The following is a 15,786-nucleotide window of genomic DNA, read 5'->3' as shown; positions in this document are numbered from 1 at the left end:
TTTTTAGGATGTGGACCTTAATAAAATTACAGGAATAAATTCAAATTTACAGCTGTAACAGAGGACATGAAGGAGATGTACATGATACTGAAAGAGCCTTTCCCCAGGAGGTTTTCTTGATCTCAGAATATGAAGTAGAACATACCTAGATGAAAGAGGAAGGGAGGAACCTGGAACTGTCTGGAAAGTTCCAGGCAGAAGGAGCAGCATATGCAAAAGTATGTGGTGGAAACAGTGGAGAACGTGGTTGAAGATGCAGCTGGAGAGCTAGAGAAAGCCAGACCATGCAGAGTCTTGTAGACCATTTTAAGATTTTTTTTTTTTTAATCTTTAGGCCGAAAGGGTTGCAAAGCCATTGAAGTATGTCATGAGACGGTGTTTCTCTGAGATTTGCATTATCACGAGATCACTCTGGCTGAAGTGTGGAGAGTGGAGGTGGGGTTGGGGGCAGGGCAAGAGCAGTTAAGACGTGATTACATTTGTCCTGGTGAGAAATGGCCATGGGTCCTTGGACTAGAATGGTACTGATGGTAGGGACAAAGAAAGTAGGATGCATTTGATAAGGACTTAGAAGGTATCCATTTAGATATGGTGGGTGAGGGTGAAAAACAAGTCAAAGATGATTCCTAGGCTGCTGAGTCGATGGAGAGAGTGCCATTCTCAGAGACGGCTCCATGTTTGCTCTTGACAGACCAAAGAGATCCATTGAGTTGGGCTCTCCAGGCTAACCATTGAAAAGATGCCTGTGGAACTGAAACTCATTGGGATATTAAGTTAAAGGTGGAGAACCTAGACCTTCCTTTATGTGTGGTGTTTCTAAAAGCAATTTTTCTATTTTGTATTTTACTTTTTGATTTAGAGAGTATTTTCACATACATTATCTGTAAGATACAAATTACTCTTTCCATTTTGAAAATGAGGAAAAAATTAAGTGATTTGTCCAGTCACACAGGCTATCTTGAGTCCAAATTCCATGCTCTTGTTCCTTAACTTCAGCCATTCAATCATTCATTCATTCATTCAATATATGTCTACCATTTACGCACAGGCACTGGAGGCAGATTTATTATGGAGCTTATGAAGCTAAAGCATTAGGGTCCTGCACGTACATAGACACCTTCATGGCTCATGGAGGGACTCTAGCGATGGTTCATATATAGACATATATTTCTCTAAAATTTTCCAAAGAGAGTTAAACCACAATCAGGTAAGACTGCCGTCTCTTTCCACTCTGATGTCCTCTTCATCATACTTTTCATGCAGAGTGGCCCAGACATCATTGAGATCAAGCTAAGGAGAAGTTAAGATGAAGTTACATTTATTGAATTGTTTGCATTTAGTGGATGCATTTATGTCATCTGCAGTCATTTTCATGGATAGCTCTCGCTGCTTGTCTGCCTGTAAGAAGTGTTTCAGGGACACTCCTACTGTTCACTGCCCTGGGTCACTGAGTCTTAAGGTTCGAGGTCAGAAGCCTTGAGAGTGTGGTCTAAGTGTCCAGTTTTCTTCAGCCCCTGGTCAAAACAGTTTCCTTTCCGGGGATCTAATGCACAACAAAGTGACTATAGTTAACAATACTGTATCGTATGCGTGGAATTTACTAAGCAGGTGGACCTTATGTGTGCTCACCACATGCGCGTGCGCACGCGCGCGCACACACACACACACACACAGAGAAAAGAAGAAAAATAAAATGGTAATTATGTGAGGTGATAAGTATGTTAATTAACTTGATTGTGGCGACATGAACAGCAAAACATCAAGTTGTACACCTTAAATGTATGCAATTTTAATTTGTCAATTAGTTATACCTCAATAAAGCTGGGGGAAATATCATATGCTTGGGCAACTCCCCCTAACCCCCCAATTTAAAAAAAGACCCGAATTTCTTTCCTTGTTAGGAATATACTTGATAATAAAGCATGAGGATGAGAAGGAATCGATGGAAAGTTAAGATTTCCAAGGTGGGGCTTCTCTGAGTGCAGACAACACCCAAGATATAGCCTCGAGGGAGCATAGCCAAAGAGGAGTGGAGGTTAAGTTTGTTGGAGTCTCAAAAGTCGAGGAAACGAGAGGCTCTGTGCTCGGTAAGTTGTTCCAACGGCCCTTTTCTTCCCACTGCGAATTTTTGCCAATTCTTCAGGGCCAGCATCAAAGACCATCCCTTAATAACTTACCAATCCTCTCCACCCCCTTCAGAAGTCAGCAGGACACCCCTTAACCCAAAGAAAGTATATTCATGAGACTAGTGTACCTTCTTTATCAGAAGAGATTAATTCTTCATAGCTCTGAATAATGGAGACTGTGTCTTATCACCTGAAATGCCTCTAGAGTACTAGTTCTCCATCTTCAGTGTACAAAAGGACTACTCCATAGCTTGTTATAAAGGCCAACTGGCCAGATTATGACGTGGTGGGTCTGGGATGAAGCTTCATAATTTGAACATTAACAGCACGTCATGTATTTCTAATGTAGGTATTGTGTGGACGTGATACAGACAGCACGGTGCTCTGTGCTTGAAGTGAATTGTATGGGATAGAACTAGTAAAATCAACTTGCAATGAATGGAATTACAAGATTTTCACGCAGTCCTCACTGCAGTTCAAGAAATAACCGGCAGGTGGCGAGAGACTCATACAACCCACCTAGGAGGACTTCGAGCTTCCATGGCCGCCAAATCCCAAACCAAAAACTGCTCAGGAAGTCAAAGGGAATCCTGTGACCCAAGCAAAGCCGCCTTTAGCCAGAGTGGTGAGTTTCTTCTCTTTGCATGTGAATCCTGATGAGCCAATGGCCCATCTCTTACTCTGGCCCCCAGGGCTGAAGTTATGCTGACCCCATAATGCAGCCTCTGGCCCCTAGGAGCCATAATCCTGGCACTAGCAAGGACTGGTCTCCATCAGGAAGCGGTATGAGGTCATGTGCCTTCTGAAGGTCCTTGCAGTAAAGATCAGCAAAAGATGTTTGTCTGCTCAAAGAGGGAAGCTGTTGCCAATAGAGGGTCATGTGGTCGTGCCTGTATTGTCTGTGTAGTCAGAGCTGAAGGGGAAGCATTTTACTCAGTCCCCTTATTTTTTAGATGGAGAATTGTCTAGGAGAGAGTAAGCCATTTGCCCAAGGGCACAGAGGTAGAAAGTTCCAGAACCTGGAGTCTGTCTGACTTCAAGTGGCTTGCCTTTTCACTGCACTTGATACTACAGGTGTTAACGGGTGTGTGCGTGGGTGCGTTTACTTCATTAGTGTCTGCTCATGAATTATTGTCATACAGGAGAAGCTGGGGGTGACCGTCTGGTTGGGGAAGAGGGGTTGGACGTGTTTGCATCAACAAGTCCGCTTTTTACCTAGATCGTGTATTTACTTGGGGGTAACCTGGAGGATGAGGGAGGGTGAGAGTACACACTAACAGAGCATGAGGGGAGAGGGCAGAGGGCTCGCCATTGTTTTTAAACTGTGTTTTAATGGACCTTCTTGTCTTATACTCCTCCTTTTCTGTCTACTAAACTAGAAGCTGACTGAAGGCAGATTGTCTTATTTATCTCTGATTATATTCAATAGTTATTTGACGAATCAGTGAGCATGTCAACCTTGATCATTTTGGGATCAAAGCAATATTTTCTAACATCTAAGATGAATAGCACATACCTCCTGTGATGTATTTCAGTATGCTTATATTTACTTGAGAAATGCATATACAGTGTTCACTCGGTGCTCAGCACGGTTCTTAGCATTTTACAAATATTAACTCATTTAATTTTGTTTTTGTTGCTGTTTATTTAAGGTTCCACGACAATGAATAACCATGTATCAGAAATTACCCTCTTCCTCTCCCTCCACCTCCTACCCCAAAAGACTCTGCAAATGCTAGGTCTAGGGAAGGGGGAGCGGGGAGGAAAGAGTTCAACTGTCCCACTTTGGGGGCCCACAGTTGCCCAAGTAGACCCTGGGCCCTGGCAGCGGCCTCTTTCTTGGTAACCTGGTGCGAGCAAACTTTCCCCTTGGCCGGCTGGGGCCAGCGTCAAGGTCTGCAGCGAGGTGCAGACAGCTCGCAGCCGCTGGCTGATTTATAGGCCAGAGCATTCCCCGGCCGCGCCGCAAGGAGTCGGGCTGAGCTCGGACTTTGGGGAGGTGATGATGGACACAGGACACGTGGCCACACAATGGGGACACACGACTGACCTCAGTCACTTCGGCAAACTGCCCCTGTTTTCAGGAGGCGGCAGGAGCGTTTCAGGAGCTCCAGCTCTAGGGCCCAGGGCGGCGCCTGCGTTCCTCTCCCCAGCAGGCAGCGCCCCTCGCCCGCCCCGGTGAGCGCAGAGGGCGCCCAAGGGCCTGCTGGGCCCCCGGAGCTCTGAGAGGCCTCTGACCCTCAGCCCCAAAGTCCTTCCCTCAGCATGCGAGCCTTGGTGCCTTCCATATTTTGTAAAGAAAGGCACACGAACCATCTCCGCTTGGGGGCTGAGACTGGCCAGGGCGCGCTGGGAGTGAACTTTCCCGGCTGGTCAGATAGGGACACCCGGGTATTTTGCGATGTCACCAGGCGGCCGGGCAGGGCCTGGGTGACAGAGGAAGGGTCAAAAGGGGGGTGGACTGTGCGTGTTGTGTGTGTGGCAGGAGGTGGGGGGCTGTGAGGAGAGGGAATCAGGGGAATGAATAGGGGGTTGGGGACGCCTGCATTTGAGAAGAAGCAATCAAGATACGGAAAAAATAAACGGATTTTTTTCCTTCCCTGCTATATGCAAACTGTCACTTCGGGTTAGACTGAGCCTTTATCTGGCTCATTAGCATGAGCTGTGGCTAACGCGCTTAAACCCTCTAATTATTTATCATGCCGTCACGGAGCGGGTCGCCAGCCCGGGGCGCATCGCCACCCCGGGGCGCACTTGAGGGGACCCGGGGCGCAGCGCGCAGTCTGGCTGTGCGCTACCGGGCAAGACCCTCCCCGCCAGGGCCCCGCGAGGCGCTGCTCCACGAGACAGATTTGCAGAGTTGTTGGGGTGTATCAGAAGTGCCCTCTCCCCAAAACTCACCCGCGGGGAGCTGATGCAGCACTCAACTCTCGTCTACACTCGCGCCCAATCTTCTCTATTGCCACCCGAAGCTGGAGCGACGGGGAACAGGATTTTTGCAAAATTGGAAGGCAAACTAGGAGCTGGGTGGTGTGTTGGGTGCACTCTTTAGAAGGACCTCGGGGAGAGCCCAAAGGCTGCAGGAGTCCTCCTTCCAACCCTCCTCCCCACCGAGTTCCAAGAGAGTTCAGAAAGTCGCGGGTGGGCGGGGGTGGGGGGTGGGGGGTGGGGAATGCGCTGGGCTGACAGCCGGCCCACTCACGTCCAGGGTCCTATTCAGAAAACAGTTTCAAAATAAGTTAACCTCCATCGGGTGTTTTTTTCCCCCCTCCCTTTCTAATTGTCCCCCCTTCCCCCTCCGTCTCTCCGTTCTCATCTGTTTTATGTTCCTCTGCGTTCTGCCAACTATTTTATCTTTATTCCTTCTCTTTCTCTCTGGCCATTCATTCCTTTTTTGTGTGTGTGGCTTCCCCGGCTGATGTGAGGGCTCGTTACCACCCACTGCACGCTCGCTCCTGTAGCTGAGGTGTTTCTATACAAACTGGAGCGTCCAGTTGTCATATTAATTATTACACTGAGTAATGACTGAAATGGTCAAAATAAGGGGAGAGTCGAGAGCGCTTTTTCTTGCTGCTCAAAGATTCAGCAAAGAAGCCGTGCAACAAAGCACTAATTGGTCCCCAGAAACACTCCGACAAGGCATGGAAGATAGGTTTCATAGAACCCGGCGATTGTGAAGGGGGGAAAGCGCTGAATGGACCCCACGCTCCTTTTCTAAACTCTCTTGCTGAGCAAAAAATGGACCTCTGTTTGAATACTGCCCTGATCCTTGAATACTATACCCAGCAGAGAAAAAATGCACCATTTATTGTAAGTTTTTTTTTTCTTCTCCAGCTATTCATGGGTTCTCTGTGAAGAATCAGCTGGTTTTGTTTACCGTGAAAGACCTTTACTTTATTTCCTTTCTTGGAGGAGGTGGGGAAGCAGGGGGGAGGGAAGGAGAGCCATGTGCCTAGACAGAGAGGAGCTGGTCTACTGTAACAAAATAGGGTGTAACAAATCCTACAAAAGTTTCGAATGTATTGATTCTTTGGAGAGCTATATAGATTAACGACTTTCTTTATGCTTATCCGAGGAAGGTATTTAATCATAATGTAAATGGGGCTTTAGAAAAAATAAAGACTTAGCAGCGTTGTTTCTCCTTATTTGAAGAACTTCAAAAGGATTTGTGAGGTTGGCTGCAAATTACCCCCTCCCCCTCCCGACCTCCCCTCCTTCACCAAAAAGCCACGAGAAAATAATAGTTTGTGCTTTTTTTTTTTTTTTCCAGTTTTTTTCCCCCCCTTTGTAAGGTGTATGGAAAAAGCAAATAGATTGGTTTGGAGCATGGATTCCTTAATGCAGATGCAGGCCTGGCGGCTGTGACCAAGCAGCTCAGCCAGGTCTCTGGTCTGTGTACTTCTGCCTCCGACTGCAACAGCCCATCCCAGGCTGGTCAGACTCAACCCAGGCTGGGCAGCGCCGCTTCTGAACTTACCTTGGGAAGGGTGTATTGGAGACAGCAGACCTCACAGTAATGAACTTCTCATCTCCCCTGGGTAAGAGAGTGTCAAGCACAAGTTCGGAGCTGCATACATCCCAGGACAGAGGCCCTGTGTTACAGCTACTGGAGGTGGGTGTCTGCTCTGAATTCCTTGCACGCGCACTTTTCTCAAAGAACCCTGGGTTTATGGGGCTTAACACTCACCAACATTGAAGGCTGCAGCAAAAATCTCCTGTTCAAATCAAGGCTCTGAGGCCTGCGTTCATCTTCGTACTCCCTTTGCCTTTTATTCAGGATCCACTATAAATATAATTGTATTAAATGATTCATTCAATGGGAAACCTAGTTTCACTTTCAGTATGAACTCCCCTCCCTCCAGAGAAAAAGCACCAAAGGCACTTTTAGAAAGGAGGCCTATCTCCTTTCTGCAGAGAGAAGGTGCACAGTTACGGAGCCTGAGGGTAGCCTGTGAGCAAAGGTGGCCTGGCCTTCAGCTGCGGGTGGAAAGAAAGTGGCGGGAGATTCGGGGCCTCAGCACCGCAGGTCTCCCCGGCAGCCGACTGCTAAGCATCACTAGGAAAGTCATCTCCCACGTAGATCCTGGTGTTGAATGTAGTTTTAATCTAAGGTATGGTCCAGCTTCAGGATCCCCTAACATAGAAGAGGGGTCTGAAGGTGCAGAAACTGAGGCCTTTATTGTACTGGAAGAGAAAGAGGAACCTCCCCATTTTTCTGGGATATCTATATTATGGGTAATACACACCAAAGAGGGTGAGTGTCCTGCCTCCCCATCACAAGAATGGTAACCCCTGATACGTGTGGAAGAATTTGCAAAATGAATTCACAAAAAACAAAAGATTTAATTCTCCTGCAGGCCTTGACAGATAAGCGAAGGGAGTGCCACTACTCCATGTATGAATGAAAGCATGGAACCCTCCTTTTGTGAGTTGTTTTCTTCTGCCTCCACTTCTAGATAAATGGGACCTTGAGTGTCCTGGTCAAGAAAAGCCTGGAAATTTGCTCAGAGTCAGGCCCACTTGGTGTCAAAGGAGCCACAGACAGCTGGAGGGCAGGGCCACTGGCTCTGCTGAAGCCCTTTCCCTCTGCCAGCCATGAAGCTTGTCTGTATTCCATCTGACTTGTTACTGTTTGTGTTTAAAACAAACAAACACACACTTGGTTTCTATCTCTATCACCCCGGTTTGCCAGCAAGCATCACCACCATTCCTCAAAAAGGACAGGAATTACCCAGTAATTCCAAAAAGGACAGTGGGACAGGGTGGCATTTGATCTCCAATGGCTGGAGCAATTAGCGCAGTGCAGTTCCAGGAAGCTGACAGCCAGGCGTCCTCTTCCCACAAAACCCTTCCTGGGTGGGTTGTGTGAGCAGGGCCTTCCTCCTCGTTTTGGAAAAGGCCATTCCTGTTAATCCCTTTCCATTTGACCTAGTTCTGAGAGCTCCACGTACATCTCTTTGAAATCTCACAACTATTGGAGGTAGGTGCTATAACCATGGGCATGTAAGGATGAGGAAACCGAAACTCAGAGTGTCGGCTCTTTGCTCAAACTCCCAGCTCTGAAGTAACAGAGCCTGGATAGCGAATTAGCCTCTGCTTTATCCCTTAGTATAAGGTCCGGAGTTCCCTGGGCCTGGGAGAGTGTGGGGCAGCTCTCTTAGGTGTGTGAGTGTGTGTGTTGGGGAGGTCAAATGTAGGTCACAGAATCAGAGGCAGGATGCTAATTGGCCCTTGAGCCTCAGTCCTTTGCTCCAAATTGGTGTAACAACCAGAACGCCAATTTCAGTGGAAGAACATGTTAAACTACCCCTGAGGGCTTCCCTGGTGGCGCAGTGGTTGAGAGTCCGCCTGCCGATGCAGGGGACGCAGGTTCGTGCCCCGGTCCGGGAGGATCCCACATGCCGCGAAGCGGCTGGGCCCGTGAGCCATGGCCGCTGAGCCTGCGCGTCTGGAGCCTGTGCTCCACAACGGGAGAGGCCACAGCAGTGAGAGGCCCGCGTACCACAAAACAAACAAACAAACAAACAACAACAACAAAAAACCCCCCAAAAACCCTACCCTTGATAGTGCACAGTCCCCAAGGGCCGAGGCTAAGCCCCTAAGAAAAGATTCTAGACTGCTCTACCTTAGGGTTGGAGAAGGTGGAGAGGACAGCGTCCGGCTGGGAGCACTCTTTGTGTTGAGTGGGAGGAAGAGAAAGCCTGGGTTCCTGGAGGTTCTGCAAAGCATGTAAGGAAATAGGCTGAGGATGTGGGAGTGGGGAGGGTGAGGACGGGATTTTGGCTCGGGGCTGGGGCGGGAAGAATAAGGACAAATGTTCCGTGGCTTTGGCCGGAAGGATCCCAGCGCCCGCTGTCTTTTCTCCTGGGCGGAGGCCAAAGCGTAGGGCAGCTACAATGCGCGGCTTCACTAGTTGGCCCTTCTCTTTGAACGCCCATTACATGGCGCGCGTGTGTGTGTGTGTGTGTGTGTGTGTGTGTGTGTGTGTGTGTGTGTGGTTGGGAGTAGGCTCTGGCCTTGAAGTCCCTGATAAGGAGCATCTCTGTGCACCCGTGGAGCCCGCATCCTAGAAGGATACTGAGAACACGTTCTGGCCATCAGCAAATTTCCCCCGCTCGCAGATACGGTTCGAAATGAGCTGGCGGACGCCGCTCTGGCACAGATGGGGAAACCGAGGGCCTTAGCGGTTGTTTAAGGTTACAACGCGAAATGGTGATAGAGCCAGGATTATGGGCGTTTGTAAAGTGTGGAAGGATAGAGTCTGAATTGGAAGGGATACAGCTTAATGTGAAGGATAGTGCCCTTTAGATGCGTTGATATTGACGACCCGCCCCGCACGCCACGCACGCCCCGCTCCCCCCACCCCAGCCCCTATTCTGCTCAGGAGGGTGGATGCCTCCTAGCGGCCCGCACCCGGGGCGCACAGCTGGGGCAAACGGGTTGCGGAATGTGCCTGATAGCGGTATCCTGCCAGGTGGTCTGAGGCTTCCTCCTGTTGAAAAGCGGGTAATGCGACTCTGTTTAGGCTTCATGGCCGCCTATACTTCCTGGAAGAGGAGACACATGTAACCTGGAGCCCTCTCATCTCCTTTCCTGGGGTGGGGGAGGGGCGGGGGGAGAGGCCAGAGGTGTAAATCCCACGGAGTTCACCCCGGTCCTTTGGGGTCAGCAGGCCATAGGCTACTGTAGGGGAGGGGGCCGTGTGGGTGGGAAGTTTACAGAACTGATCTCTGTTGGCCCCATTCAGTCCTATGCTTCCTAAACACATCTGTTTTAAAAGAAGAAACTGAGGCTGAGATGTGATTCACCTCGGGACCCCGACACCACTGCCCTCACCACCACTATTGTTCCGACAGCACTCGCCCATACCAGAGGCGTTCCCCGGTCACCCACACGATCTTTTAGAGCGAGACTCATCTCCACAAAGGGAAGTTCAATGGGAAGCAATTATTGGGATAAGTCAAAACGAGCATCCCTGTACCCAGGTCTCTAACCCAAACAGCCTATTCCTAGTGGACAAATCAACTGGATGGTGACACTCTGCTTTTTCCCGGCTGTGTAGACGCCACCTGAGACGCGCCCCAGTCTCCTTCTTCTCCGTCCACCAGAGCGGTACAGTTTGCTCCGTTTGCTCCGTCCGCTTTCTCTGCAGCGCCGCGTCCCAAGGAGCCCCGAAGCTGGACCAGGCTCTGGCCAGACAGGGCCAGGGCCGAGGGCCCAGGAAGGGCGCCTGGGTGGGCGCCGTCCAAGCGGCCGAGCGAGGGCTGCAAGCGCCTCCTCCTCCCTCGCGGCGCCAGCACGCGGCCCGGCCGGGCTCGGCTCCCAGTCGCCTGCCACCGGCCCGCCGGGCACACGCCTGGGGCGGGATGGAGGCTGAGCCAAGGCCGCCGAGATGCCTGCAGCGGCGCCGAACAACCAGCGAAGCTGCTCCGCCCCCACCCCCAAGCTCCATCACCTCCTCCCATCTCCTTTCTCAGATCCACCCTGGGAATACCCCAAAGAGCTCCTCTCTTTATACACCCCCTTAGCCGGTCCGGAAATAATCTTTTTTGGGGGGGGGACGGGGCGCGGCGGTGATGCTACAGGCAGCTAGGTCATCCTGGAAGAGTATCCCGGCCATACACACCTGTCTCCCTACAGCTCTGGTTACCACCACCCCTCAAAGCGATCACCTCCCTTCTTCTTGGCCTCCTCCACACTTGTTCAGTTGTAGGGGGCATATCCTAGATTTCACAACTGGATGGGACGTTAGAGACCATCTAATCCAACCTTCTGTTGTTACAGACGAGCAAACTGAGGCTCAGAGTGGATGTCATTTACTAAGGGTCACGGAGCTAGTGAGAGGATGCACTGGGACCAGAACCTAAGTCTTAACAGTACTTTAACAGTCCCACGGAGTCCTCCCCATCTCTCTGAACTTCAGTAGCAAATTTCCTTCCGCTCCCAAGAGCATCGAAAACCCCCAAGAGAGTGACAGTGGGGTAGGAGAAGAAAACAGGAAAAAATGGAGCCTCACTGCCCCCAACTTCCACACCGCCCCGTGTCACATTTTCTGCCCAAACCCTTCCCTGTGATTCTCCCCAAGTTCTCAGGAGAATCCCGGGACACTTCACCCCAAACCTTTCCACCCATACACCCCCAATTTCCAGAGCTATTGGCCCGTCGGCGACGCTGCCCTCCCCCTCCCCACCCCCCCTTCTAGAACCACCCCCGGCTGCCGCCCGCCCTGAGCGCGCCGCCTGTTTATTCAGCCGGGAGTCCGGCACGCGCCAGGCGCACGCACTGCAACAACAAACCCGGCTGAATGGAGAGTTTGCAAGGAACGGGCTCGGGGGACGGGCGGGGGGAGGGGAGGGGAGGAGGGGGAGTTTAGGGAGGGGGTGGGAAGAGGAGGTAAGAGGAGGGGGGCGGGGGGGCTGCAGCCGCTCGCTGCAGCAGCGGGGAGTGGGGGGCGAGGCGGGGCCAGGGCTGCGCGTGGGGCTGGGTGTCCCATTGAAAAGGCGGCCGCACTCCAGCCGCCCAGCACTCTCTCACTTCTGGCCAGGGAACGTGGAAGGCACAGCGACGGGGAGCCGGCCAAGGAGGGCGAGTGAAAGAAGGAAATAAGAAAGAAAGGGGGTTAACAAAATAATACAAACAGCCCGAGCCGCGGCTGGAGAGACCGAGACCCGGCGCAAGAGAGCGCAGCCCTAAGGGGAGAGGAACAGAAGACTCAGCAGAGCGCGCTCACCACCGACTTTTGCTTCTTCTGCTGGTTTTTTTTTTTTTTTTTTTAAACAAGAAGGCGCTAGCGGCAGCCTCACACGCGAGCGCCACGCGAGGCTCCCGAAGCCAACCTGCGAAGGGAGGAGGGGAGGGGGGAGGAGGAGAAGCAGTTGCACCTTCCTTGCTCCCACCCTAAGAAGTCTCCCGGGGATTTTGTATTTTTGTAACTTCTCCCCGGGCTCCCTCTTCATCTCTCCCCTTCTCTCCCTCTCTGTTCGTGGCCCCCCGGTCCTGTCTGTGTCCCCCCAGCGCGCGCCCCGCGCACCTCGCGTCCCCGGATAGCTCCGATCCCGCGACTCCTCGCCGGCCGCTGCGCATGGAGAGCTCTGCCAAGATGGAGAGCGGCGGCGCAGGCCCGCAGCCCTTCCTGCCGCCCGCAGCCTGCTTCTTTGCCACGGCCGCGGCGGCGGCTGCGGCGGCAGCGGCGGCGCAAAGCGCGCAGCAGCAGCCGCCGCCGCAGCCGCAGGCACCTCAGCTGAGCCCCGCGGCCGACGGCCAGCCCTCAGGGGGCGGTCACAAGTCAGCGCCCAAGCAAGTCAAGCGACAGCGCTCGTCCTCGCCCGAACTGATGCGCTGCAAACGCCGGCTCAACTTCAGCGGCTTCGGCTACAGCCTGCCGCAGCAGCAGCCGGCCGCCGTGGCGCGCCGCAACGAGCGCGAGCGCAACCGCGTCAAGCTGGTCAACCTGGGCTTCGCCACCCTTCGGGAGCACGTCCCCAACGGCGCAGCCAACAAGAAGATGAGCAAGGTGGAGACGCTGCGCTCCGCCGTCGAGTACATCCGCGCGCTGCAGCAGCTGCTGGACGAGCATGACGCGGTGAGCGCCGCCTTCCAGGCGGGCGTCCTGTCGCCCACCATCTCCCCCAACTACTCCAACGACATGAACTCCATGGCCGGGTCGCCGGTCTCATCCTACTCGTCGGACGAGGGCTCCTACGACCCTCTCAGCCCCGAGGAGCAAGAACTGCTCGACTTCACCAACTGGTTCTGAGGGGCTCGGCCTGCTCAGGCCCTGGTGCGAATGGACTTCGGAAGCAGGTAGGTTGCACTATGGAGGGAACGGGGGAGATTTTCTTGCATTCATCCTTTTTCTTCTGTAGGAGGGGGACTGTCTCCACGGAGATGAGGGGGGGGGGTTGATTTAAAGGATTTGTTAAAGTCCGTCGATTTCAAATCCTGGTATGTTAGTTTCAGCCTTGGCTTCTGAGAGTGGCTTTGTCCAGGTCTCCAAAACTGGAGAGTGGAGCTGAGGCGGGGAACAGAGTACTAAGACCTGTCAAAAGAGGCGCTCTACCTGACAGATCTCTCTCCAAACCTCCTTTTGCTCCCACTACTGGCCTCCAAGTGCACACTAACCTCTCCCGTTTTTATGCTACAGGGCCACCGCGCAACCTGCATCTTTCGTGCTTTCTCGTCAGCGATGTTGAAAGGGAGAAAAAGGAAGAAAGAAGAAGAAGAAGAGAATAAGAAGAAAACAAACAAATCCAGGCAACCAACCCCTACGCCAACTAAGCGCCGCGTGCCTGAGAAGCAAGCCTCTCGCAAAACGGGAATGCGCTCAGAACAGTATCTGTGCACTCCAGTCATTCACGGAGATAGAAAGAGTGACTAGGACCCGAGTCAATGCACAAAATGCAGCTTGTGTGCAAAAACAGCGGGCTCCTGGCGGAAGGGAGCAGCACACGCCCTGTAGAAACTCCCACCCACCACTAACAGGCAGAGCTGACCTCCCCGCCCCCTCCGAAAGCGCAGTTCTTAGCCCTCTAGAAATGGGTTGGTGTCTTTCGTCTCTGTATCCTCCATCCCGATAAGCTGTGGACATTTGTCTGCAGTGAAAGTATGCTCTTTGAAACCCCAATCCTCTGCAGGAGGGGGGGGTCCCTCCCCAAGCTCCACTCCCTCACACCATTTTTCTACTTTTTTCATCATAGAATGCTTCCAATCTTTTGTGAATTTTTTTTATTATAAGAAAAATCTATTTGTATCTATCCTAACCAGTTTGGGGATATATTAAGATATTTTTGTACATAAGAGAGAGAGAAAAAATTTATAGAGTTTTGTACAAATGGTTTAAAATGTGTATATCTTGATACTTTAACATGTAATGCTATTACCTCTGCATATTTTAGATGTGTCGTTCACCTTACAACTGCCATTTTCCCTATGTGGTTTTGTAAAGAACTGTCCTCATAGGTGAGATCAAAAGGCCACCAGATGTACTTCAGCACCAATGTGTCTTACTTTATAGAAACTTTGTTAATGTATTAATGATGTTATTAAATACTGTTCAAGAAGAACAAAGTTTATGCAGCTACTGTCCAAACGCAAAGTGGCAGCCAGTTGGTTTTGATGGGTTGCCTTTTGGGAAATTTCTATCACTGCCTTTTTTTTTTTTCTTACTGTTTTATTACAAACTTACAAAAAAAAAAAAACCATGTATAACCCTGTTTTATACAAACTAGTTTCATAATAAAACTTTTTCTTTTTTTACAAATGAAAATAATCAGCTGCCTCTGAGTCTTCTTTGACGCTACTGCCCCTGCCCAAGTTATTATGAAAATGCCAAAGGGAAAGAGCGGGGGAGAAGAAGGTGGGAAGAAACAGGCTAAGTGGCAGAAATGACAAAGATAAGTGCTGTGACCAGTCCTATCCAAGATGATTCTATGATGAATGTACATATATATATATACACACACGTATATGGTTTTTCTCCACGTTCATGTTGCAAATGTACACAGACACCTAGAGAATGGGTGGTGATTAATGGCTACATCACCTTTTGATAACATGACTTTACACTGAAAAAATACCTCCAAAAGTGAACTGGAAAGAGAGGGTCCTCAGCCCAGTTTCTAACCCTTACCCCCATTCCGAGTTTCTCATCGTGAAACTGTGGAAGGGCTGGATGAGATAACGAACACTAGGGGTGAGAGAAAGGATGGTGGTGTCTGAGGCTGGGCTTGGGGGAGGTAGCCCTGTCCACACTCCCAGTGGTAGGTGTGTTCTTCCTTCACCGCCAGGCATGCATTTTCCACTCCTCTTCCCCACAGCACACACTTTCCATATTGGTTTTAAGTAAAGGGCACGTATGATGTAAATTTCTTACCGGAGTTAGATTTAAATAAAAGCCTTAGAAATGTGTGGTCGCTTTGAGACACTGGCCTATCTAAGCTTGTGACTCTATCCGAATGGCGTGAGCTGCGTGTAAAAGTACCCAATTACCAAGATTCAAAAAGAAATTGGTGGGTTTTTGGCTGGCTTGCTTCTTGTCAGTTAGCAAGGACGTGATCAGAATCCTACTCCGCCTCTCGCCGGCTCCGCGCTCGCCGCTTGCATTACTTGCAGATTCAGTTAGCGTGTCTCCAGCCAAGCGGAAAGCCGAGCGCAAAATGCATCTTACAAAACCCAACAAAGAGCAGGGAGCCAGCACGTCTTCCAGAGTTAAAAATCTAGTCTGTGTTGGTACATCTATACCATTTAGTGGCACAGAATAATCATTTTTTAAAGCCGCGATGCGCGGAGCACGCCACAGCGTCTGATGTCATTTTGCTAAATGACCCTCTATAGAATGCACATTGAGGCTTCAGTCCCTTTCAAAGAGATGAGCGTAATTAAGGCGAAAAAAAAAATCAGTAAATTCCTCATCGCCATAAATAATCGGACTTTCTGCCAGCAGTGGGCCAATTTAGAGCTTACTTGAGGGAAGTAATGCTTTTGTGATGCCTGCTTTATTTTTTATCTTCTCATTTGGAGGACCAGAGCTGGGTCCCCCTCTCCCCCCACCCACCCCCGCAATGCATTTCTTATTCTTTTAATTTAGCTCCTTTGCAAGTTTCCAGATAAGGTACGCAAAGAAAGTGTAGCAAGTCATTTATGGCTATGAATATAGCATTAG

At 50.7% G+C, this 15,786-nt stretch overlaps 2 protein-coding genes across 4 annotated transcripts in view; one reads left to right on the top strand and one right to left on the bottom strand.

Moving 5' to 3' along the window:
- PAH (phenylalanine hydroxylase) overlaps nt 1-12,735 on the bottom strand; it is a 95,801-nt gene extending 83,066 nt beyond the window's left edge. For 2 of the 3 annotated variants that reach the window (XM_060306577.1, XM_060306578.1), the window contains exons 1-3: nt 12,157-12,735; nt 8,752-8,844; nt 6,814-6,909 (exon numbers count right to left, since the gene is read on the bottom strand). Coding sequence is in view for 1 of the 3 variants with exons in the window: in XM_060306578.1 (XP_060162561.1) it covers nt 6,814-6,819 (6 nt within the window). In the remaining 2 variants the exon portion in view is untranslated. The remainder of the gene's footprint in view (nt 1-6,813; nt 6,910-8,751; nt 8,845-12,156) is intronic. The other variant, XM_060306579.1, reaches the window with a different exon arrangement.
- Nucleotides 11,933-14,270, top strand: ASCL1 (achaete-scute family bHLH transcription factor 1). Its single transcript, XM_030855398.2, has 2 exons — nt 11,933-12,929; nt 13,270-14,270. Exon 1 carries the CDS (start codon nt 12,208-12,210, stop codon nt 12,880-12,882), a length of 675 nt encoding a protein of 224 aa, XP_030711258.1. The 5' UTR covers nt 11,933-12,207; the 3' UTR covers nt 12,883-12,929; nt 13,270-14,270.
- Nucleotides 14,271-15,786: the final 1,516 nt, after the last annotated feature.

Source organism: Globicephala melas, chromosome 10 (assembly GCF_963455315.2).
Source record: "Globicephala melas chromosome 10, mGloMel1.2, whole genome shotgun sequence".
NCBI classification, from domain to species: domain Eukaryota; kingdom Metazoa; phylum Chordata; class Mammalia; order Artiodactyla; family Delphinidae; genus Globicephala; species Globicephala melas.
Note: the sequence above shows the minus strand (reverse complement) of the source record. Positions and strands in the feature narration are given on the sequence as shown.